Here is a 16883-nt window from a genome sequence, read left to right as displayed (position 1 = left end):
AGAGGGCATCCTAGAACTAGAGTTACAGTTGTCGGCTGCCCAGAGGGTGCTGGGAATTGAACCAGGGTCCTCGGGAAGAACAGCCAGTGCTCTTAACCGCTGAGCCATCTCTCCAGCCCCCACCTACCTTGTGTATAAGACACAGTTTCTCACTGGTCTGGAGCCCACTGAGTAAGCTAGGCTGGCTGATCAGTAAACACAGGATTCTCCAGTCTCTGCCTAGTGCTGGGACTACTGGAGCCCATCACCATGCCCAGATTTTTTTTTTTTTTTAACATGGGTTCTGGGATTGAGCTCGGAGCCTCATGCCTGCTTGGCAATCACTTTACCCACTGAGCTATCCTCTTCCTCCCCCCACACGCCAACTCCTCTGCCTTCTGGTGAAGAAGGATCACCCAGTGTGGACTGAATTGAAACAGTTTGAGTCTTTTACAATGTGTCTTGTGTGGAAATGCCATACCTCCATTGATATTCATGCATCCTTGTCTCATGTAGGATAGCATGACCTTTCTCCTTTCTCAGGCCTTTGTTCTTATCGTCATTTTCCCCATTTTTGCGGAAGTATAATTACTGTGCAGTGTTGGCGAAGGGAAGGCCAATGAGTTTGATCATGCTGTGACTCTATGGATGACCGGTTAAAATAAAGAACGTTTGCCAGCCCAAAAGCCTCCCTCACACCCCATCCCAGTCTTGTCCAAATGCCTAAGGCCCCAGCAGCCTCTGGAGCACTGCTCTGGCTGTGTGGATCTCTTGTACCAAGTTGCTCCTCCCCTCTCCCCACCAGTCTCTTAGACTCATCCACGTAGTTACATGTGCCCTAGCACTTTGCTTTCACACGTAAGTACATGCCACAGTAAAGATAAACGCAGCCACTTCCTCACTCATGTGTCACCCGTGCTACGCAAGGCTCCTGTAATACACAAGGCTCGTAAAAACCTTTGTATAACACTTGTCACTATCTCAAGCAAAAACTCACAAGTGAAGTTGTGGGGGTCCTTGTGAAGGAATGTGGTGAATTCCACCATGGCCCTGGCATTTTGCCAGCTGTTCCTTGACCTTCTCAGCACTTAATACTATGTTTTAATTTTTAAGCTGCTCTCTGTGCAATATTCTATGTGCTGAGGTTTTAAGTCATGTTTCCAAGGTAGTGATGTCGGCATATTTTCACGCATCTGTTGAATTCATTCGTGTCTCTCTCTCTTTTTTTTTTAGGTTTTTGTGTGTTTTGCAAATGTGGATTTTGTGTTTTGATTGTGTCTGTGCAGGAATTTTTCATATGTCTGATACAAGGACTTTGTCAGATGGATGCACTGTGAATGCCTTTTCCCAACTGGTGTCTTGTCTCCATTTTCTTCATAGCATTTTTGCAGAACATAAAACTTTAACTTTGGTGAATTTCTTTTACACTTAATCATTGCTTTGTTTTGTTGTGGTGGACTCCTTGTTTTTGTTTGTGAGACAGTAGCCTGAAACTCACTAATTAGCCCTGGCTGACCTCAAACTTGTAGCAATCCTCCTGCCTTGACCTCCCCAACTGCTGGGATTATATGACAAACCACCACGCCAGGCTTTTCTAAAGTCTTATTATCAGCATTTCCTAGATCCTGCAGTTTCCCCAGCCCTAGGACAAAAAGTTAGCCTTCTGTGTTTTCAAGTGGCTTAATTAAGGCCTCCAATCCATTTCATAGCAGTTTCACATGGATCTCTACGTTACAATGCAAATTTTTGTGCACACCGAAGATCCGCTGAGTCAGACACTCCCTCAGAAAGACTTTGAAATATAGAGTTCACTTCGCCTCCAGGTGACTCTGATACCCACCAGTGTGAGAACCACGGTGTGCAGGATGGAGTGGAGATTAGCGCTCGCTGTCTTTCACGCTAATCTTCACTTGTCCGGGCCCTGTTTCATAGGGACACTCACATTTGGGTTGACTTGCCGTGTGAGTTACTTTCCTGTCACTGTGGCAAAACATCTGGCAGAGATTAATTGTGCTGGTTTGAATGAGAATATCCCCCCAGGCCCATATATTTGAATTAGTTGTCAGGGAGTGGATCTGTTTGAAAGGATTAGGATTAGGATGTGTGGCCTGGTTGGAGGACATTCGTCTTGGAGGTGGGCTTTGAGGTTTCAAAAGCCCACACTAGGCCCAGTCTCTCTCTCTCTCTCTCTCTCTCTCTCTCTCTCTCTCTCTCTGCCTGTGGATGAGAATGTATCCCTCAGGTACTTCTCTAGTGCCATGAGTGCCACATGCTTCTGTCATGATGATAACAGACTAAGCCTCTGAAACTGTAAGCAAGCTCCCTGTCAAATTATTTTATAACAGGTGCCATGGTTATAATGTCTCTTGGTCATAATGAAGACATTTAGGAAGACTGTTCATTTGAGCTCATGGTTTCAAGGGGGTTCATGTCATGGTCGTTTGGCCCCATGTTTCTAGGCCAGCTTTGAGACAGAATTCCGTGGTGACATAAAACTGTGGAGGAGAAGGAGGAGGGGTGCTGGCAGTTCCCCTCACAGAAGATTAGAAGCAGGGAAAGAATGACAAGAAAGGGACAAGATACCACCAAGAGCCTGTTCCTAGTGACACTTCCTCTGGCTAGGTTCTGCCTCCTAATCTGTCATTCCTGAGTTTCGGTCTGCAGTCTTCAGTCCATTGATGACTCAGCTATGACTAGACCAAGCCATCTGTGGACAATGGAACAAAAGAAGACTTGGGGTGTTCTTGGTAACTGTGAACCCCTTAGTATCTTCCCAGCCCAAACTACAAAAAGTAAATGTGGTGAGAACAAGAGGCATCAAATGGCTGTTCCCTGCTCCAGGAGGTCAACTGCTCTAGACCCTTCGGCTTCTGCAACTCCCGCAGGCTCCCGGAGGCCTTGTCTAGACCCTGGTGAGGTTACTGGTCAAAGCACTAGACTTCATTCATCCTGTGCTGGATCTGTACCTCCTCACCACATGTCCAGCTCCCTGAACACTCACAGTATGGCAAGAGTTGCTCCTGAGATTGACAGTTGGCTCCTACCTAGAAACACCCATTTCCATCACACGTCCACCAAGATTTCAGAGTGGCCATCTCCTCTGGAAAGCGCACGCATGAACTTCATTATGTTGATGCCGCCTGTGTCTACCCACCTTTTCTGCTTCCACCTCCATGCCATTCTGTGTGACTCTCATCCTTCCCTGCCTCCCTTGTCCTCAGCAGCCTCACCCCATTTGCTCACTCTCTTTTCTTTGTCACATGGTCCCTCTTTCTTCCCCTAGGTCACATGCAAGAAACAGGCCCTAGAGAAACAGCTGGCACAGAGCCTGCAGGATCAGGAAACCCAGATGGACATTCTGCAAGACGCTCTCCAAGAGAAGAACTCATTGTCTGAGGAGCGGGCTCAACTACTGGCTAAGCAGGAAGCCCTGGAGAGACATAGCAAGCTTGTGACTAAGGAAGCAGCTGATCTGAGGTACCAGAGCGCCCACTAGTCAGGGCACACCTCTCTTGATCCTGCCTTCAGACAGCCCACGGTGTTATGACTCCAGAGGTGCTGTATAGACACAGTGGCCCCTGCCATGGCTGTTGCACGTGGTATGGACTGTGTAGAGAGGAAACACCGTGCCTTTGACATGGTTCAGTATTAGATGAGGTGCCGTGGGATCACTTTCCTGAAGACAGTGGTTGGGGTGGAGGGGCAACCCTGTCAGACCAGTAAAAAGAAGATATACAATTTCTCCCTGAAAAATAGAAGTTCGGTGTGGAGCTCCAGGTGGGCTGTGACTGGAGATGCTACAACTCCAGGGATCCTTTTCCCTCCCTTCAGCTGCCTGGCTCTAAGATTTTATTCCCAGGAAGACACCCACAGGTAGCAAGAGAGCGCATCTGACACTTCTGTCCAGTGGCTGTTCCCTACCGGAGGCAAGAACAATGGTTAGCTTAGGCTGGTCCCATAGCCTTTGCAGAGGCCCAGGCTGGTGCTTTCTCTCCCCAGAGTCCTCTCAGTCATGGAGGGTTTCCTGGAGGATTTCCTCCTGGAACTCCAGAAACTAGGCCCATGAGGAACTAGAAGGACCCAGATTTTCAACTTCTCGGAACTGACCTTTCTGAATAAAAACTGGTGCAAATACCCAAATGGCAAGTTTGGGGGAGCCTTCCCATGTGGACAAGAGCAGAGGGAGTCCTGAGCCCTGGAAACATATGCTTCCCTGAATATGAGCCTGGTCAGAGCTCTCTACAGGTGGGATCCTGCCCCTACTCTACCCTGGCTCCAGTCTTCACTTCTGGACCCAGAACCACTGCACATGGCAGCCCTGAAGACCCACCAGACAGCGTACCACGATGGCCTGCTGAAGCCTTGGTGGCAGGGCTGCTGGAGCTTGCCTAAACCATGTCTCTCCATTCACGGAGGGCTGGCTGCCCACAGACAGTGAGATGGGCTAGTCTCCACCCACACACCACACTGCCGCTGACCCACTCCTCCACACACCCATGTACGTTCACCTCAGAACACCAGCTTCCACTCCTGAGCTCAGTCAAAGTGGAATGCTCTCGGGCCTCCATGGAAAAAGACACTGAACATACCCTAGGGTTCCCAGGCTGTGAGCAGACACCAGAGTGTCAGAGCCCATGGCCCCCAGGCAAAAGCAGGCCTGCTTCTAGGAGGAGGCTTCAAGCATCTCAAAGGAAGGGTGTTCTCCACACACAGCTGAGAACACCTTGGCAGAGGGCATGTTCACCCGTGGGACGGGAAATTTGCAGTGTTAACAAGAGGATGGGGTATGGTGTAGCGGACAGCGAGGTTTCTAGAGCTTGTAGCCTGGGTCTGTTCCCTCACACATCAGGGGGTCCTGCCAGGTCTGTGGTGCTCTTCAAGGCAACACAGGAGCTGTGGTAAAACCTTCAGACTGGCCGAGGGCCATGGCCTCCCCAGGGGTGAGCTGATTGGCAGCAAGCCAGGTGTTTTCAGTCACATGCATCCCCTTGGAAGTGGGCACTGTTGCAGGCTGCTGCACCTCGCTCCACATGCTTTCCGAATGGTGAGCTGTGCACGAAAATCCGCCCAGGCCATCTTCCCACACCACCCGAAGCACTCCAGCTCCACTGGTGGTTCTGTGGTGACTCCTCCCTCGCCGAGGGCATGATCCCGCATAGGTCAGATGCACCACAATGTCTATGTTTCCCCTTTTCTTGGCATTCCAGTCAAGTTCAGCTAGCACTGTGCAAAGCTGTGGTGAGCACCCTCTCCTGTCTGTCAGCTGTCTCCAGAATCGGCACCTGGGTGAGGTCTTGCCAGGTCAAACTCAGCATGCTTATTTCCCCCACCCAACCTCTCCCACTCCCTTGTGAACTCTAGGCATGGTTGTCTTTAAGTCTTTGTTAATCTGGTGTGTGATTACTGACACTGCCTGGCTGTAGTTCAAATCTCCCTGGCCCAGATCTCTCCTGGTAAGGTAAAGTACATTTCATGTGCTTTTGTCTATTTGATATTTTCTTTGTAACACTTATTTTTCTCATTGTTCTAACTTTGTTAATGATTGGCAGGAACTCTTTGCATATGATGGGTACTTACCCCTATATACTAAAAGCAGATTTTTTTCTTCCAATTCTACCCCTTGTCATCATCTTCTTCTTCTTCTTCTTTTTTTTTTTTTTTTTTTAGCTTTTAAAGATCAGTTTCTTAAGTTAGCAGAGTGATGGGTTTCATTATCTGCTCTTTTGTTCCAAGTTGATTTATGGAATTTCTTCTGTGGAAAACTGCCCCTCCCTCCTTTAAGTGTATCCAGATCTGTTGGCCTCTTTATTATTATTATTTTTCCTTCTGGCTTTCATGTCAGGCTAAAGAAGATTAAAATATCCTCTGTGCTTGTTCTATTTTTGCAACTCTGAGTTATTATGCTATGACTTGTTTACTCTGTTTTGTTTCTGGTTTTTGTTTTTTGTTTTTTTTTTTAATTTGGCCGGAAATGTGTTTTGTGTAGGGTATGATTGATTCTTACATGTTCGAGCTAATGAGACACCTCAGGACCGTGTGGATGATGAGCCTGCTCTCTGATGCTTCTCCACAGGGCTGAGAGGAACTCTCTGGAGAACAGCCTTTTGGAGGCCCAACAGCTGGTGACACAGCTGCAGACCCAGCAGGAACAGCTAGAAGGAGAGGCCCATGCCACTCAGCTCGCTCGCCAGGCCTTGCAAGGTGCTGCAGAGGGTGGACTTTCTGGGCCAAGTCACTGTTGGGAGGAACTCAGCCCCTACTGGTGTTGTTCTTGCTTCCTGCATCCTTAGAGGAAGACCCAAGGGCTCTGAACTTATGTGCTTGTGAGTGATGTGCAGGGAGTTCCCTGCCCATCCTGCTTTGTTGCCAGCTGAGAGCTCAGACCTGAGGTGCAGCCACAGGCTCTGTACGGAGGCCCTGGCCCTGTACCCACCCATTCCTGGTAGCCATGCCCCCCACTCTTCCCACCCTGTACTAGCAGAGCAAGCAGCTACCTCTTAAGTGGGTGATTTCAAGAGACAGAGGGCACTATGGTGACACACCTGAAACTTCACAGTGGAGATGGAGCGGCTGAAAAGTGACTGGGAGGTCCGAGAGACAAAGCTGCTGTGGGAGCTGGGCCAGCTGCAGCAGCAGGCTGCACAGCAGGAGCAGAAGGCACAGCTGGCCTTGGAGCACCAGGCGCTGGCCCACAGAGAGGACCTGGCGCGGCTGCAGAGGGAAAAGGTCTGTCTCCCAAGGGTCCACTCGGTCACTTCCCAGTGGTCTGCCATGTCCTCCCAACAAGCAGAGGTAGCAGAGCAGGGAGAGGGACCTGGCTGCTCTTCATAGTTTAGGAGGTCAGGGAAATCTTGTGCAGTGTAGGGGGGGCAGCTGATGTGCAGGGCAGGCTCCTCTTCACAGAAGGACCAGAGCCTGAGGATCCAGTGCCCTGGCTTCAGGGCTAGATAGAGACCAAACAGAGTTTGATGCCTTTCAGAGCTGTACCAGTAGTTATAGGCCCCTAGAGGCTTTGTGTCTTACATCTTTTCTTCCACCATCCATCCACCTGTTCATCTAGCCACACATCACCCATCCATATAGACATACCTCTATCTATCCATCCAGCCATCCAAACACACATCTATCCATTCATCCCTTAGCTATATGTATATTCATCTACCTGTTCATCCATCCATTTATCTATATACTCATCCATCCATCTGCCCATGCCTCTGGACCAGTGCCACATGGTGGAGATTCAGGAGCAGCTATATTAGTCTGGGATGGTAGATGCTGAGACCCAGAGAGGCCCGTCCCAGCCTCTGCTTGGCAGATCTTGTAGAGAAGAAGGAAGGAGAACTGAGGGCTAGGCCACCAACCCCTAGCTCTTTGGGGGTTAGGAGGCTTCACTCAGAGCCTCAAGTGCCTGTCAGTCTCTCATTCCCGACCTCACACCCTGTCCTTTGCCTTGGCCAGGACACTCTCAGTTTATCCCTGGCAGAGGAGAAAGAGGTGGCTGTCCAGTGGATGGAACAACAGAAGGATCTGGTGACAAAAAGCACAGCTGAAAGGGAGGCTCTGAAGGGAGAAATTCAGAGCCTGAAGCAGGAGCGGGATGAGAGCCTCCTCCAGCTGGAGCATGAGATGCAGCAGGTGATGATGGCATTGGAACTGGGATGCTTAGCCAGCGCTCTCTCTTCTTTGTCCCAGCACTGAAGCCTCCTCCAAACAACTGTATCCTTTCCAGATTGATACAGCTTTGCAAATGACAGGAATCCTGGGGAACAGACATCCACCCACCTACTCATCCGTCTATCTACATACCCATCCATTTATCCACATGCCACCCACCCACCTACATCTTCATATATCATCTAACCAGAAACCCCTCTGCACACACATACACTTATCTACACATTTATGTGTTTTCTCACACATCCAGCCACCCGCTCATCCATACACATGAATGACCTCCCATTTACTTATCCATCTTCTACTTGACTATACATCTCTCTATCCATGCTCACAGTTCTCTGCTCACACACATGGCCATCCAGAAAGAAACCCAGGTATCCATCCACACAGCTGACCATCCACCCATTAACCTTCCAGCCATCATTGCTCAGCTTACCTGTCTACCCACTGAGTCCTTCCAACTAGCCAAACATTCAGCTATCTACCCATGTGCCCAACTATTCATCCATATGTCTGTCTGCTCACTCACCTGATCAGCTAAACACCCCACCATCTGCAGGGTCCAGCCACCTAACTCTCACCTAACTTGATAACTGTTCCATCCCACAGGTCCAGGCACTCGATCTAAAAGGTCACCCTTGAGCCCAGGCTTCTTCAAGGAACTGGGCCATACTAAAGAATCCATTGTTGAATGAACTGAGCAAAAAAGTTCACACATGCATGCCTGTCATCACAGTGAACAAGGACAATGGCCTCTTCGCACCAATTACAGATTGCAAGGACAGGACATGGGTGGATGAAAGAGGCAGGGTTTATCGTCAGAATGTGTTTCTGATTGACTGTCAACATTCTAGGGTACAAGCTCTTACGAGCCTATTTGACTGGTAGGAAATTGAGATGTACACATGTTGATCTCCTGCCCAAAGCTTCACAGTGTACCCTCTGGGCATGGGAGCCATGATTTTTAACTGCACACCTCTCTGTGTCCTGTAATGGAGGAAGCTGAGGCCTTGCAAGAGGAGCATGGTGTCAGGAAGGAGGCAAGAGCCTGGGATAAGAGCATTCAGGAGGATTTGGGATGCATGTATCTGTGTGTCCACCAGAATCTGTGTGAGCAGAGGAGTCCTGAAGGTCCTACACACTTGGTTCAATTAATGGAAAGCAAGGGCTATTCCAACGCAGGAGTAAAATGAGGCAGTAGTGAGGCTGGCGTCAGGGAGGTCAAGTGAAAGGGGACGGTCTAATAATGTTTACTATAGCTTGTAACTAAAACAGTGGCATATCTAACCTGCTGTCACAACCAATAAAAGACACAGACACCTGAGAGATTTTGGAATAGCCTTATCTTGCCTGGGGCAAGGCAGATATTAACCCTCTAAGCTATTCTCATCACTTCCCAGCCCCTTCCAGAGCTACCTGTTTTAATCATTTCTATTGGGCTGCTTCCCATTCACAGTTCCACAAACACTTGTTTCTTGTTCATCTGGGCCACTTTCCTCCATCCACACCAGCCATGCATGTGCTTCTCTCTCCACCTGACCTGTGGTGGCATCTTGTTCCTTCCCCCTCTTCTTCCTGTCTCCTTTCTTCCCATGATCCTCCTCCCCTGAAAACCCTCCAACTTCAGCCACACCTACCCTATTAGGCCTTTTAATCAGCCAATCAGCACAGAGAATCAGAAAGGACAGAAGCTGAAGCTGCAACTGTGGAGGATCTAGAGGCACTTGGGACACAGTGGCATCACTCCCATGGGTACATGAGAAGAGGCTCAGGGAATCAACATGTATGGGCATGGGCAGTGGTCAAGGCCCACACAGACCCTCACTGCCAGTGAGACCATCCACCAGGCCACACTATCTGCTCTCATCAGACTGCAGCTTCCTGGTTTCACAAACAGCGCTGAGAAAGGAGATTCAGTGAGAGACGAGAAAAGGCTAAGAAGAAAGCTTCTGATGGTTTCCCTGGACCCGCAACATGACCACAATAATATTGTGCTTCAAGGCTACGAAACAGAAAGCCAGGCATGTGGGCAGTGGTCACCACAGCAGCCAGAGGACTTTCCTGGCCCTCTGCCTGCACTGTGTGCTGCCCCTTGTGTTAGGCTGTCAACTTGAAGAAGCGTGCTGGGTGGGGAAGATTGTTCATGCCGTTCCTCCTGTAGGAAACTGACTTCAGTCGTCTTCGGGAGACCCCAGGCCAGAAGAGAGAGTCTTCATGAACGGAGCCTCAAAGGCACAAGACAGCTGGCTACGAAGGGCCATTTCCCCTTCCTTCTCCATTTTTGTGGTCTGCGGGGCCTCAACTGTGACCTGCTACCTCACTGCAGTGAAAGCTGCTCTTTGTCCTTCATGAAGATTTGCCTAAAATTTCAACAAGTATTTTCCTGCTGTGCCCATCAGTGAGAACTTCAAGAAGCCTATGGGTGGTTGGAAGGTCCCAAGCCTCAAAGGTCTCATAGGCCAGGGGTGGCCAGGTTCCCAGCATGAGGCAAAACAAAGCAGGCATGGGTTCTGAGAGGAAAAGGATATGTGAGGAGCACAGTTTTGTTTTGTTTTGTTTTGTTTTGTTTTGTTTTTAATCGTTCAAAATATCGAGAGTGGGGGAAGGGGGCTTCCTGACTCACCACCTCTCTTCCTCAGGGACTATTGTCATTCTTAAAGTCCTCAACAAGGCAACCCATCCTAGCTGCCATGGGTTAGTGCAAACCCCAAAGGTTAGAGGTACAATGACTGGAAGCTAAGGGGGGTGCTCCTCAGCTGCCCCTACTCATGACCAGAGTGGATACAAGGGTAGGAGGCGTTACAACCCTCAACTAGGAATTTGGTAGAAGGTCTGGAACACCAAGGAAGGTGTTGTGCTTGCTGCCATAGTTTTGTCTCAGACATTACAACCAGAATGAGCCAGAAAACCAATTTGATTTCAGCTTCCAGTTCTCCCAGAGAACCAGTTTGGCTCATCACTCTCCTAGCCTGTCTGTTCACCAACCAAGGCTCTCCCTGAGCTGGTATCCAGGGCTCTTGGGGCTTCCCTGCCTGGCATGATCAATGATACTGTTGGGACGTGGGCTCCGCCCTGCCCCTCTGGGAGCTGGGCCTCCCTGAGTCACACCCTTAAAGAGACAGGCACCCTTGGGGTTTAGCGCTGTTGGTGGCTTCTTCTGATCACTGTGGAAAGCAATGCCAAGAATGATAGGGAATTGTGCCACACTGGTCTGCCCGGTGAAGACCAGGACTCTGACCCGGGAAAGGTGGGAGCGACAGGAAGCGACAGGCTGTGCACCTGAAGGGACGGTGTAGGATGAAGGGAGGAGGTTGCCCAGTGAGAACTCAGGGTCACCCCCTGCCCAGTGGCAGGGGATGCCAATAAAAGTTGGCGAACCTGGCAGGAAACAACAGAAGCATTTTGTTGTGCCTCAGAGGGAGCCTGGCACCTCCGCCCAGCTCCCTTGCTCCCAAGTTCCTTCATGAGCACCCTGTCTTCTCATGTCCAGGCCCTGTCTCTGAAGGATGCTGAGAAAAGCCTGCTGAGCAAGGAGCTCTCTGGAGCTAACAGGGAGCTGGAACGGGCCCGGCAGGAGGCCCAGAGCCAGCAAGCACAAGCTGAGGTGAGCCCAATTGACAGTTCCTAGCCAAGGACCAGACCACTGCCTGAGCATGTATGGCCAAGCAAGTCCTGGCAGAGCCCCCAGAATAGCCCCTTTCTGTCTGGCCCTGGAAGTAGTGGCCATCTTTGTCTTTTCATGAGTTTGGGGTCCCCCTGGTGACTCCCAAGTTTCCTGCTAGAAGAAGCTGCTGTCTCAACAGCAGGAGTATCCAAGTGATTATGGCTGTCTATGCCTTTCTCTGCCTGTGGTGGCTACAGGCACTGAGACTCTTCTGGCCTGGTGCTCTAGGGAATCAGAGTTGATGAAGACTGACAGGTGGGCCAAGCTGGGCCATACACTGGATAGCAAAAGCCAGGGGAGGTAGTCCCAGGGTAGACCCACCTTCTGATCCACATTGCATGAGCCTTGCCAGCCTGTGCTCAAGCTGGTTCTACTAAAGCCCAGTTTCGGGCAGTCATAGAACTATTCCTGTTTGCTGTTGGAACAAGAAGCTGAGACTGTCCCTCTGGCCAGCCTTTGGCCCTTGGAGAGCTGTTCTTGCTGTGCATGTGGTCAGTGAGAGCAGAACACCCAGCTGGAGTAGGAGGCCGGTGTGTGGAGGTGGCAAGCTCTCGGGGAGGGTGTCCTGGGGATGCCGATGCTGATGCAAGTAGGCAAGGGCTGATCCCCAGTGCTGTACAATAGGAAATAGTGTGTTAACTCGGTGTGACATTCCCCAACTCCACACATACTCTGACTGCTCCCATCACAACCTAAAGGAGTGTCCAGTCCCCGGGAGCTTCCCCTTGCTCCTACCTGCCCTGCTCTGTCTCCTCTCACCCTTAGTCCCTCACAATGGCTGGACAGCACTTCGCTGACACAGGCCTGGAGGGGTCCTCAGTCTCTGACTATGCTCTTCTCTGTAAGCTGCACCCTTAACCAGTCTCCACCCTCTAGGCAGGAAAGCATCCTGATACGCTGGCAGCTGCCATCTCCTCACAGACCAGCCTCTGCAGGAGACAACCCTGGCTTCTAGAGCCCTTTCTCATGCTGGCCAAGTCTCCCCCTGGGCTAGGGACCAGGCCTTCCAGCCAGCACAGCTCCTCGGGGAGCTCATTAAGGGTTCTTTTGCCACCTCAGCTTAGAAAATGGAAATTAAAACCCGCTGAGAGAGGGGAAGTTTGGCCAAGGAACCCCAGCTGTGGGGTGACATGGCACTGAGCCACTGATGGGGGGGGGCTCCCTGGCCTGCATCATCGCTGCCTCCAGGAGCTGGTCCCCAAGATTCACAGGGAGCTGCAGCCTCACTGAGCAAGCAATTTTGGGCCATGTGGGCACAGAGCCACCAACTGGCCATCTTAGGTGACTCCTACCAATTGAGGTAGAGAACAGGGCCCAAAGGCCAGAGCAAGAGGTGGGGCTGATGGGAGTCTGTAGATCAGTCTCAGGATGAGCAGAGTAACATCTCTGTCTATGGACGAGGAACCCAGGAGCTGGTGCCTAAGAACCTCCATCTCCCTTGGGTGCTCAGCAGACCCTGGGGGGAGAGAGATAGGCTGCGTCATAGCACAGCAGCAGACCTTGGCTGTGCTGAGCCCACAGCACTGTTGCAACTGCAAAGCTCTGTGGTGGCAGCATTCTGCAGATGTGACTGGGAGGGAGATGTCCCATATTGCCACCCACCCACCAGAAAGGCCAGGAAACAGAGTGCCAGGTGGACAGGACAGATATGGTCAGCAGTGCCCAGCCTCCTTCACCTCATCTCTCCACTGGGATTTCAGCCGCCTCACCCCACACCGACCCAACACTGACCATAGTGGATGCTGCAGGACTCAGAGCTGGGACTTAGGATGCTCCACCTCCAGCAAGACCTGGGTGACCCAAGTGACCACAAACCTGCACTGGGTGGAGGCCCAGCTCCAGAGCCATTGCTTGGCCAGGCCAGCCCCACATGCTAGTGCCTCTGAGGGCAGGGCCTGCTCATTTGCTAAGCAGCTGTTCCTGCCCCACCGCCACATAAACATTCCTGGCTGAACAGGAATGTTAGGCAGAAAAGGACACACGAGCTCCCCAACCAGGCCCATTCACTTGCCATAGCCTTCTTGCTTGGGAATCCCAGAAGAACAAAGAGATATGTGCATGGGCTGCACAGCCTGAGCTCTCTTTCATGTGGAAAGCTTCTTGGGGCATCCTTCCCACATGCTTCATCTCTGGGGCTGGTAGTCAGACCAGCCTCCCAGAAACCCAGTGTTCTCCACATCCCCAGGCTACCATCACCACCATGACCACAGAGCTGAGAAGCCTCCAGGCCCAGTTTGAGGAGGCCATCTCCACCCACCAGAGAGAAGCTGAAACTCTGAGGGAGAAGCTCCGGGAAATAGTGGCTGAGCGGAGCAGCGTGAGGAGAGAGGTGAAATGGGATCTAGAGGGCAGCGGGGGTGGGTACTGAGGGGATGAGAGAGCAAGAGACTACTCCAGGACCAGGAAGACTCAAACGACTGCCCCATTTGATTTGGCATCTCTCAGAGGAGTGAAATGGCACCTGGCTGCTGGGGAAAGCTGGCCATGTCCTAACAGAAGAAGGTATTGTTTCTGGACCAAAGGGATAGGTTTGGTTGGCTTTAAGAGAACTAGACCCAAAGGAGCAAAGCCACTACTGAGAGAAAACCGGGCTGCTGTAGTTTGCCACAGGTAGATGTTTGAGTCCCAGTCATGGCTACCACTGGTCCTGCCTCAACCCAGGAAGACCACAGAGCACCTCACTTGTGCTTCTGTTGGGGCAGTCAGAGGCTGGCTACCCAGGGAGACTAGCCATGGATGATTGGTCAGAACCACACGGCCTAGGCTCCAGGGCCTCCTTCACTTCTACACAGTTCAGAGACTGAGAATCAGATATAGGGAGCTGTCATTGTACAGGGCTATAGCCTCCTCCCAATGCCTGCCTTCGAGGCCACTGTGACACAGGAGTGGGAGTTCTACCTATGAGACCTGTCTACCTAACGAGCCTCTGGAGAGCCCTCAGGGAAGCTAAGTTTACAGTGCCCAGAGCAGAAAAGCAGGAGAAGTGGGATGGTGGTGGGATTTTCAGGGACAATCATGGACCCTGATACTCACACAGAGGCTCCAGGAGCCATATGATCACAACAAGGTCAGGGACAGCCTTGGGCGGGACCAGGAGAGGCCACAGCTAGGCCAGGCAGGGGCCCAGCAGGCCCAGCAGATGGGAAGGTGTTTCTGAGGAGTTCTGACAGGACTTGGGGGTGCCTGGGAGAGGGAAGGGCAGGAGGGTATGTGGATGCAGGATGGAGGGGGGTCAGCCAGAACCCAGGTGGGGCCTGTGGGGACAAAGCGGCCTCACAGCTCCTGGGCTGTGTGCCAAGGCTGGCAGGCAGGGCAGCTGGCCTGGTGTGGTGAGGAGAGGGGCTGGCTCTCCCTCCCCAAGCACACCCTGAGGGCCCAGCCAAGAGCCCGGGAGAGGAAGAGAGCATGACTGAACATGACGGGTTGTTTATATTGGCCCCAAAAAGAAAGAGTTCCTTCCAACAGATTTCAAAGTCAGGCCTGGTCAGTGGCCACACGGAGAAGCAAAGTGTGATTTCAAAACTGGGGGCAGAAAGGGAAAAATCTAGGAAGATGAAGGGTGTGAGCCTCACAGCAAGGTCAAATTTCCAGTAAGGAATCCCTCCCCCAGAAAGCGATAAGGGGTGACAGGAGTCTGAAAATGTGGGGGGATAAAGTGGAGAAGAGAAATGATTGCAGAGAGAAGTGAGCAGAAGAGAGCCCCAGGTTGAGTCAGAATTTCCCCACTTTAGGCTGGAGGAATTTGCAGGTTCTCACAGAGCTTCTTGGGGTTCATACATGTGTACATACGCACACTTGTAAACCTACATGTGATGCCTCCCACTTGTGTGCACATGTAAGATGGCACAGATCTATGAACACAGACACACACTAGGTGATATGTGCATATGTACACCCATGCATTCACAGGTATACACATGTACAGGGCTCACATAGGAAAGGACATACAGACACTGAAAAAGATAGACATGTATGAGAGTAACAAACACGTGTACTTAGAAGCACACCTATCATACATGTGTAAGCAGACATTTGGGTATGCACCAAAGCACGTGTGGACACCCTCACATATGCATGCATGCATATATGCACACAGGCCACCCCTCCCCTGCTTGCCTTGCTGCCCTCCTCCCTGCAGAGCTCTGGAGTTGCCTCCCTGCAGGAAATTTCAAAAGAGACTGTTTATACAACTTCTAGTAAAGAAATAATTATTATAATCACATTACGCGATTTGGCTGTAAAATTCCTGCAAAGGGAATGGATGTCCTGAAGAGGAGGTGGGAGGCGATGCTGGGCAGTGGGGGAGGAGGTGGCCTGGCAGCAGGGGGGCCCTTCCCCCATTTGTTTTGCTTATTTTCATCTCCCCTACTCCGGGAAATGAGTGCAGCTCCTTTTATGATGGACAGGCCCTTTCTCTGGTCCTTGACCTTCTGGGTGGATTCTGCTGAGCTCAGCGGAAAATGCTCTGCACGGTTGTGGCTCCCACATGTGGGGGGTGGGCGGGGAGCGGTGGGGAGGCCCTGGCCCTTCCCAAAAACAGAACAACAATAACAGCGGGCGGACTCTGGAGCCAGGCCGGCCGGGGGCCTGGACAATGTCCCGTGAAAACAGCCAGCAAAGAGGGGTTTGCTTTTGGCAAACCAGCCACTCAACATCACTGAGTTCTTGTGGCTTCCTCTCTCAGCATGTCCCTGCTGGCTTCCTCCACCTCCTCCCCAGGGACACTTGAGAGCCAGGATGGAGCCTTCAATGAGGCTCCTAGTCAGAGTTGTAGGTTGGGATTTGGAGGCCTAGGAGTCGAGAGTGACTGCCCCTTCCCCACCCCCTTCCAGAGATGCCTCATGTTCTAGGGAAGGAATCCAGAGCTGTCCCCCTGGCAGTATGCAGGCAACACCCCTGTCTGTAGCATGGCGGGGTCCACCTTTGAGCCATGGGCCAGCCAGCAGGAGATGAGAGCTTACACCCATGGCCGCTTGCTCTCCCTGGTCAGCCCACAGAGGTACTAAGTGCCCTCCCTCGTGTTTGAGAAACCCATGCTCCTGTGGGTTGACCTTCCTTAAAGACTCCTTCGATGTTTATAGCCTCTTGCTTCCACAGCAGAACAGCCTGCCTGAGAGGCCCTGAGTCTGCTGGAGAATCTGGAGGGCACGGGTGCTTGAGATCTGCCTCCCTACATCTCCCACACTGTTAGAAGAGGAGGCCGGAGGGGGTGGTTGAAGTCAGGACTGTATAGTCGCCACCAGTTACATACATAGTTATCCAAACTGAGTCCTGGCCTAGTGGATAGGAGGGGCTGTCAACAGTGGAAGCTGATTGGAAGTGTGGACAAAGCTATGCCCCAGCTGTTGACACCACCTCCCTACTCCTGCCACCCCAATCCTCATCTCAGAGTTCTATAGAGTGATTATGCGACATAGCTAAGCCAAGGGGTGGGGGGTCGGGATAAAGGCTATACGGGCTTCATTCCTCAGGGATTTGCTTTCTCTTTCACCCAGCCAAAGTCAGAATCTTCTGGTTCCTGGAGCAGCTGCCTGAACACCCGTAGTCCACAGTCCCCAACTGG

At 51.5% G+C, this 16883-nt stretch overlaps 1 protein-coding gene across 1 annotated transcript in view; it reads left to right on the top strand.

The window, feature by feature from the left end:
- Crocc2 (ciliary rootlet coiled-coil, rootletin family member 2) overlaps positions 1 to 16883 on the top strand; it is a 57604-nt gene that overhangs the window by 23359 nt on the left and 17362 nt on the right. The window contains exons 6-11 of the mRNA XM_055616445.1: positions 3263 to 3456; positions 6053 to 6180; positions 6536 to 6705; positions 7438 to 7614; positions 11147 to 11260; positions 13506 to 13649. Of these exons, the coding sequence (XP_055472420.1) occupies positions 3263 to 3456; positions 6053 to 6180; positions 6536 to 6705; positions 7438 to 7614; positions 11147 to 11260; positions 13506 to 13649 (927 nt within the window). The remainder of the gene's footprint in view (positions 1 to 3262; positions 3457 to 6052; positions 6181 to 6535; positions 6706 to 7437; positions 7615 to 11146; positions 11261 to 13505; positions 13650 to 16883) is intronic.

The sequence above is a fragment of the Psammomys obesus genome, unplaced genomic scaffold (assembly GCF_907164565.1).
Source record: "Psammomys obesus unplaced genomic scaffold, mPsaObe1.curated_primary_1811, whole genome shotgun sequence".
In the NCBI taxonomy this organism is placed as follows: domain Eukaryota; kingdom Metazoa; phylum Chordata; class Mammalia; order Rodentia; family Muridae; genus Psammomys; species Psammomys obesus.
The sequence above is the reverse complement of the archived record's forward strand: the minus strand, read 5'-3'. Positions and strand labels throughout refer to the sequence as shown.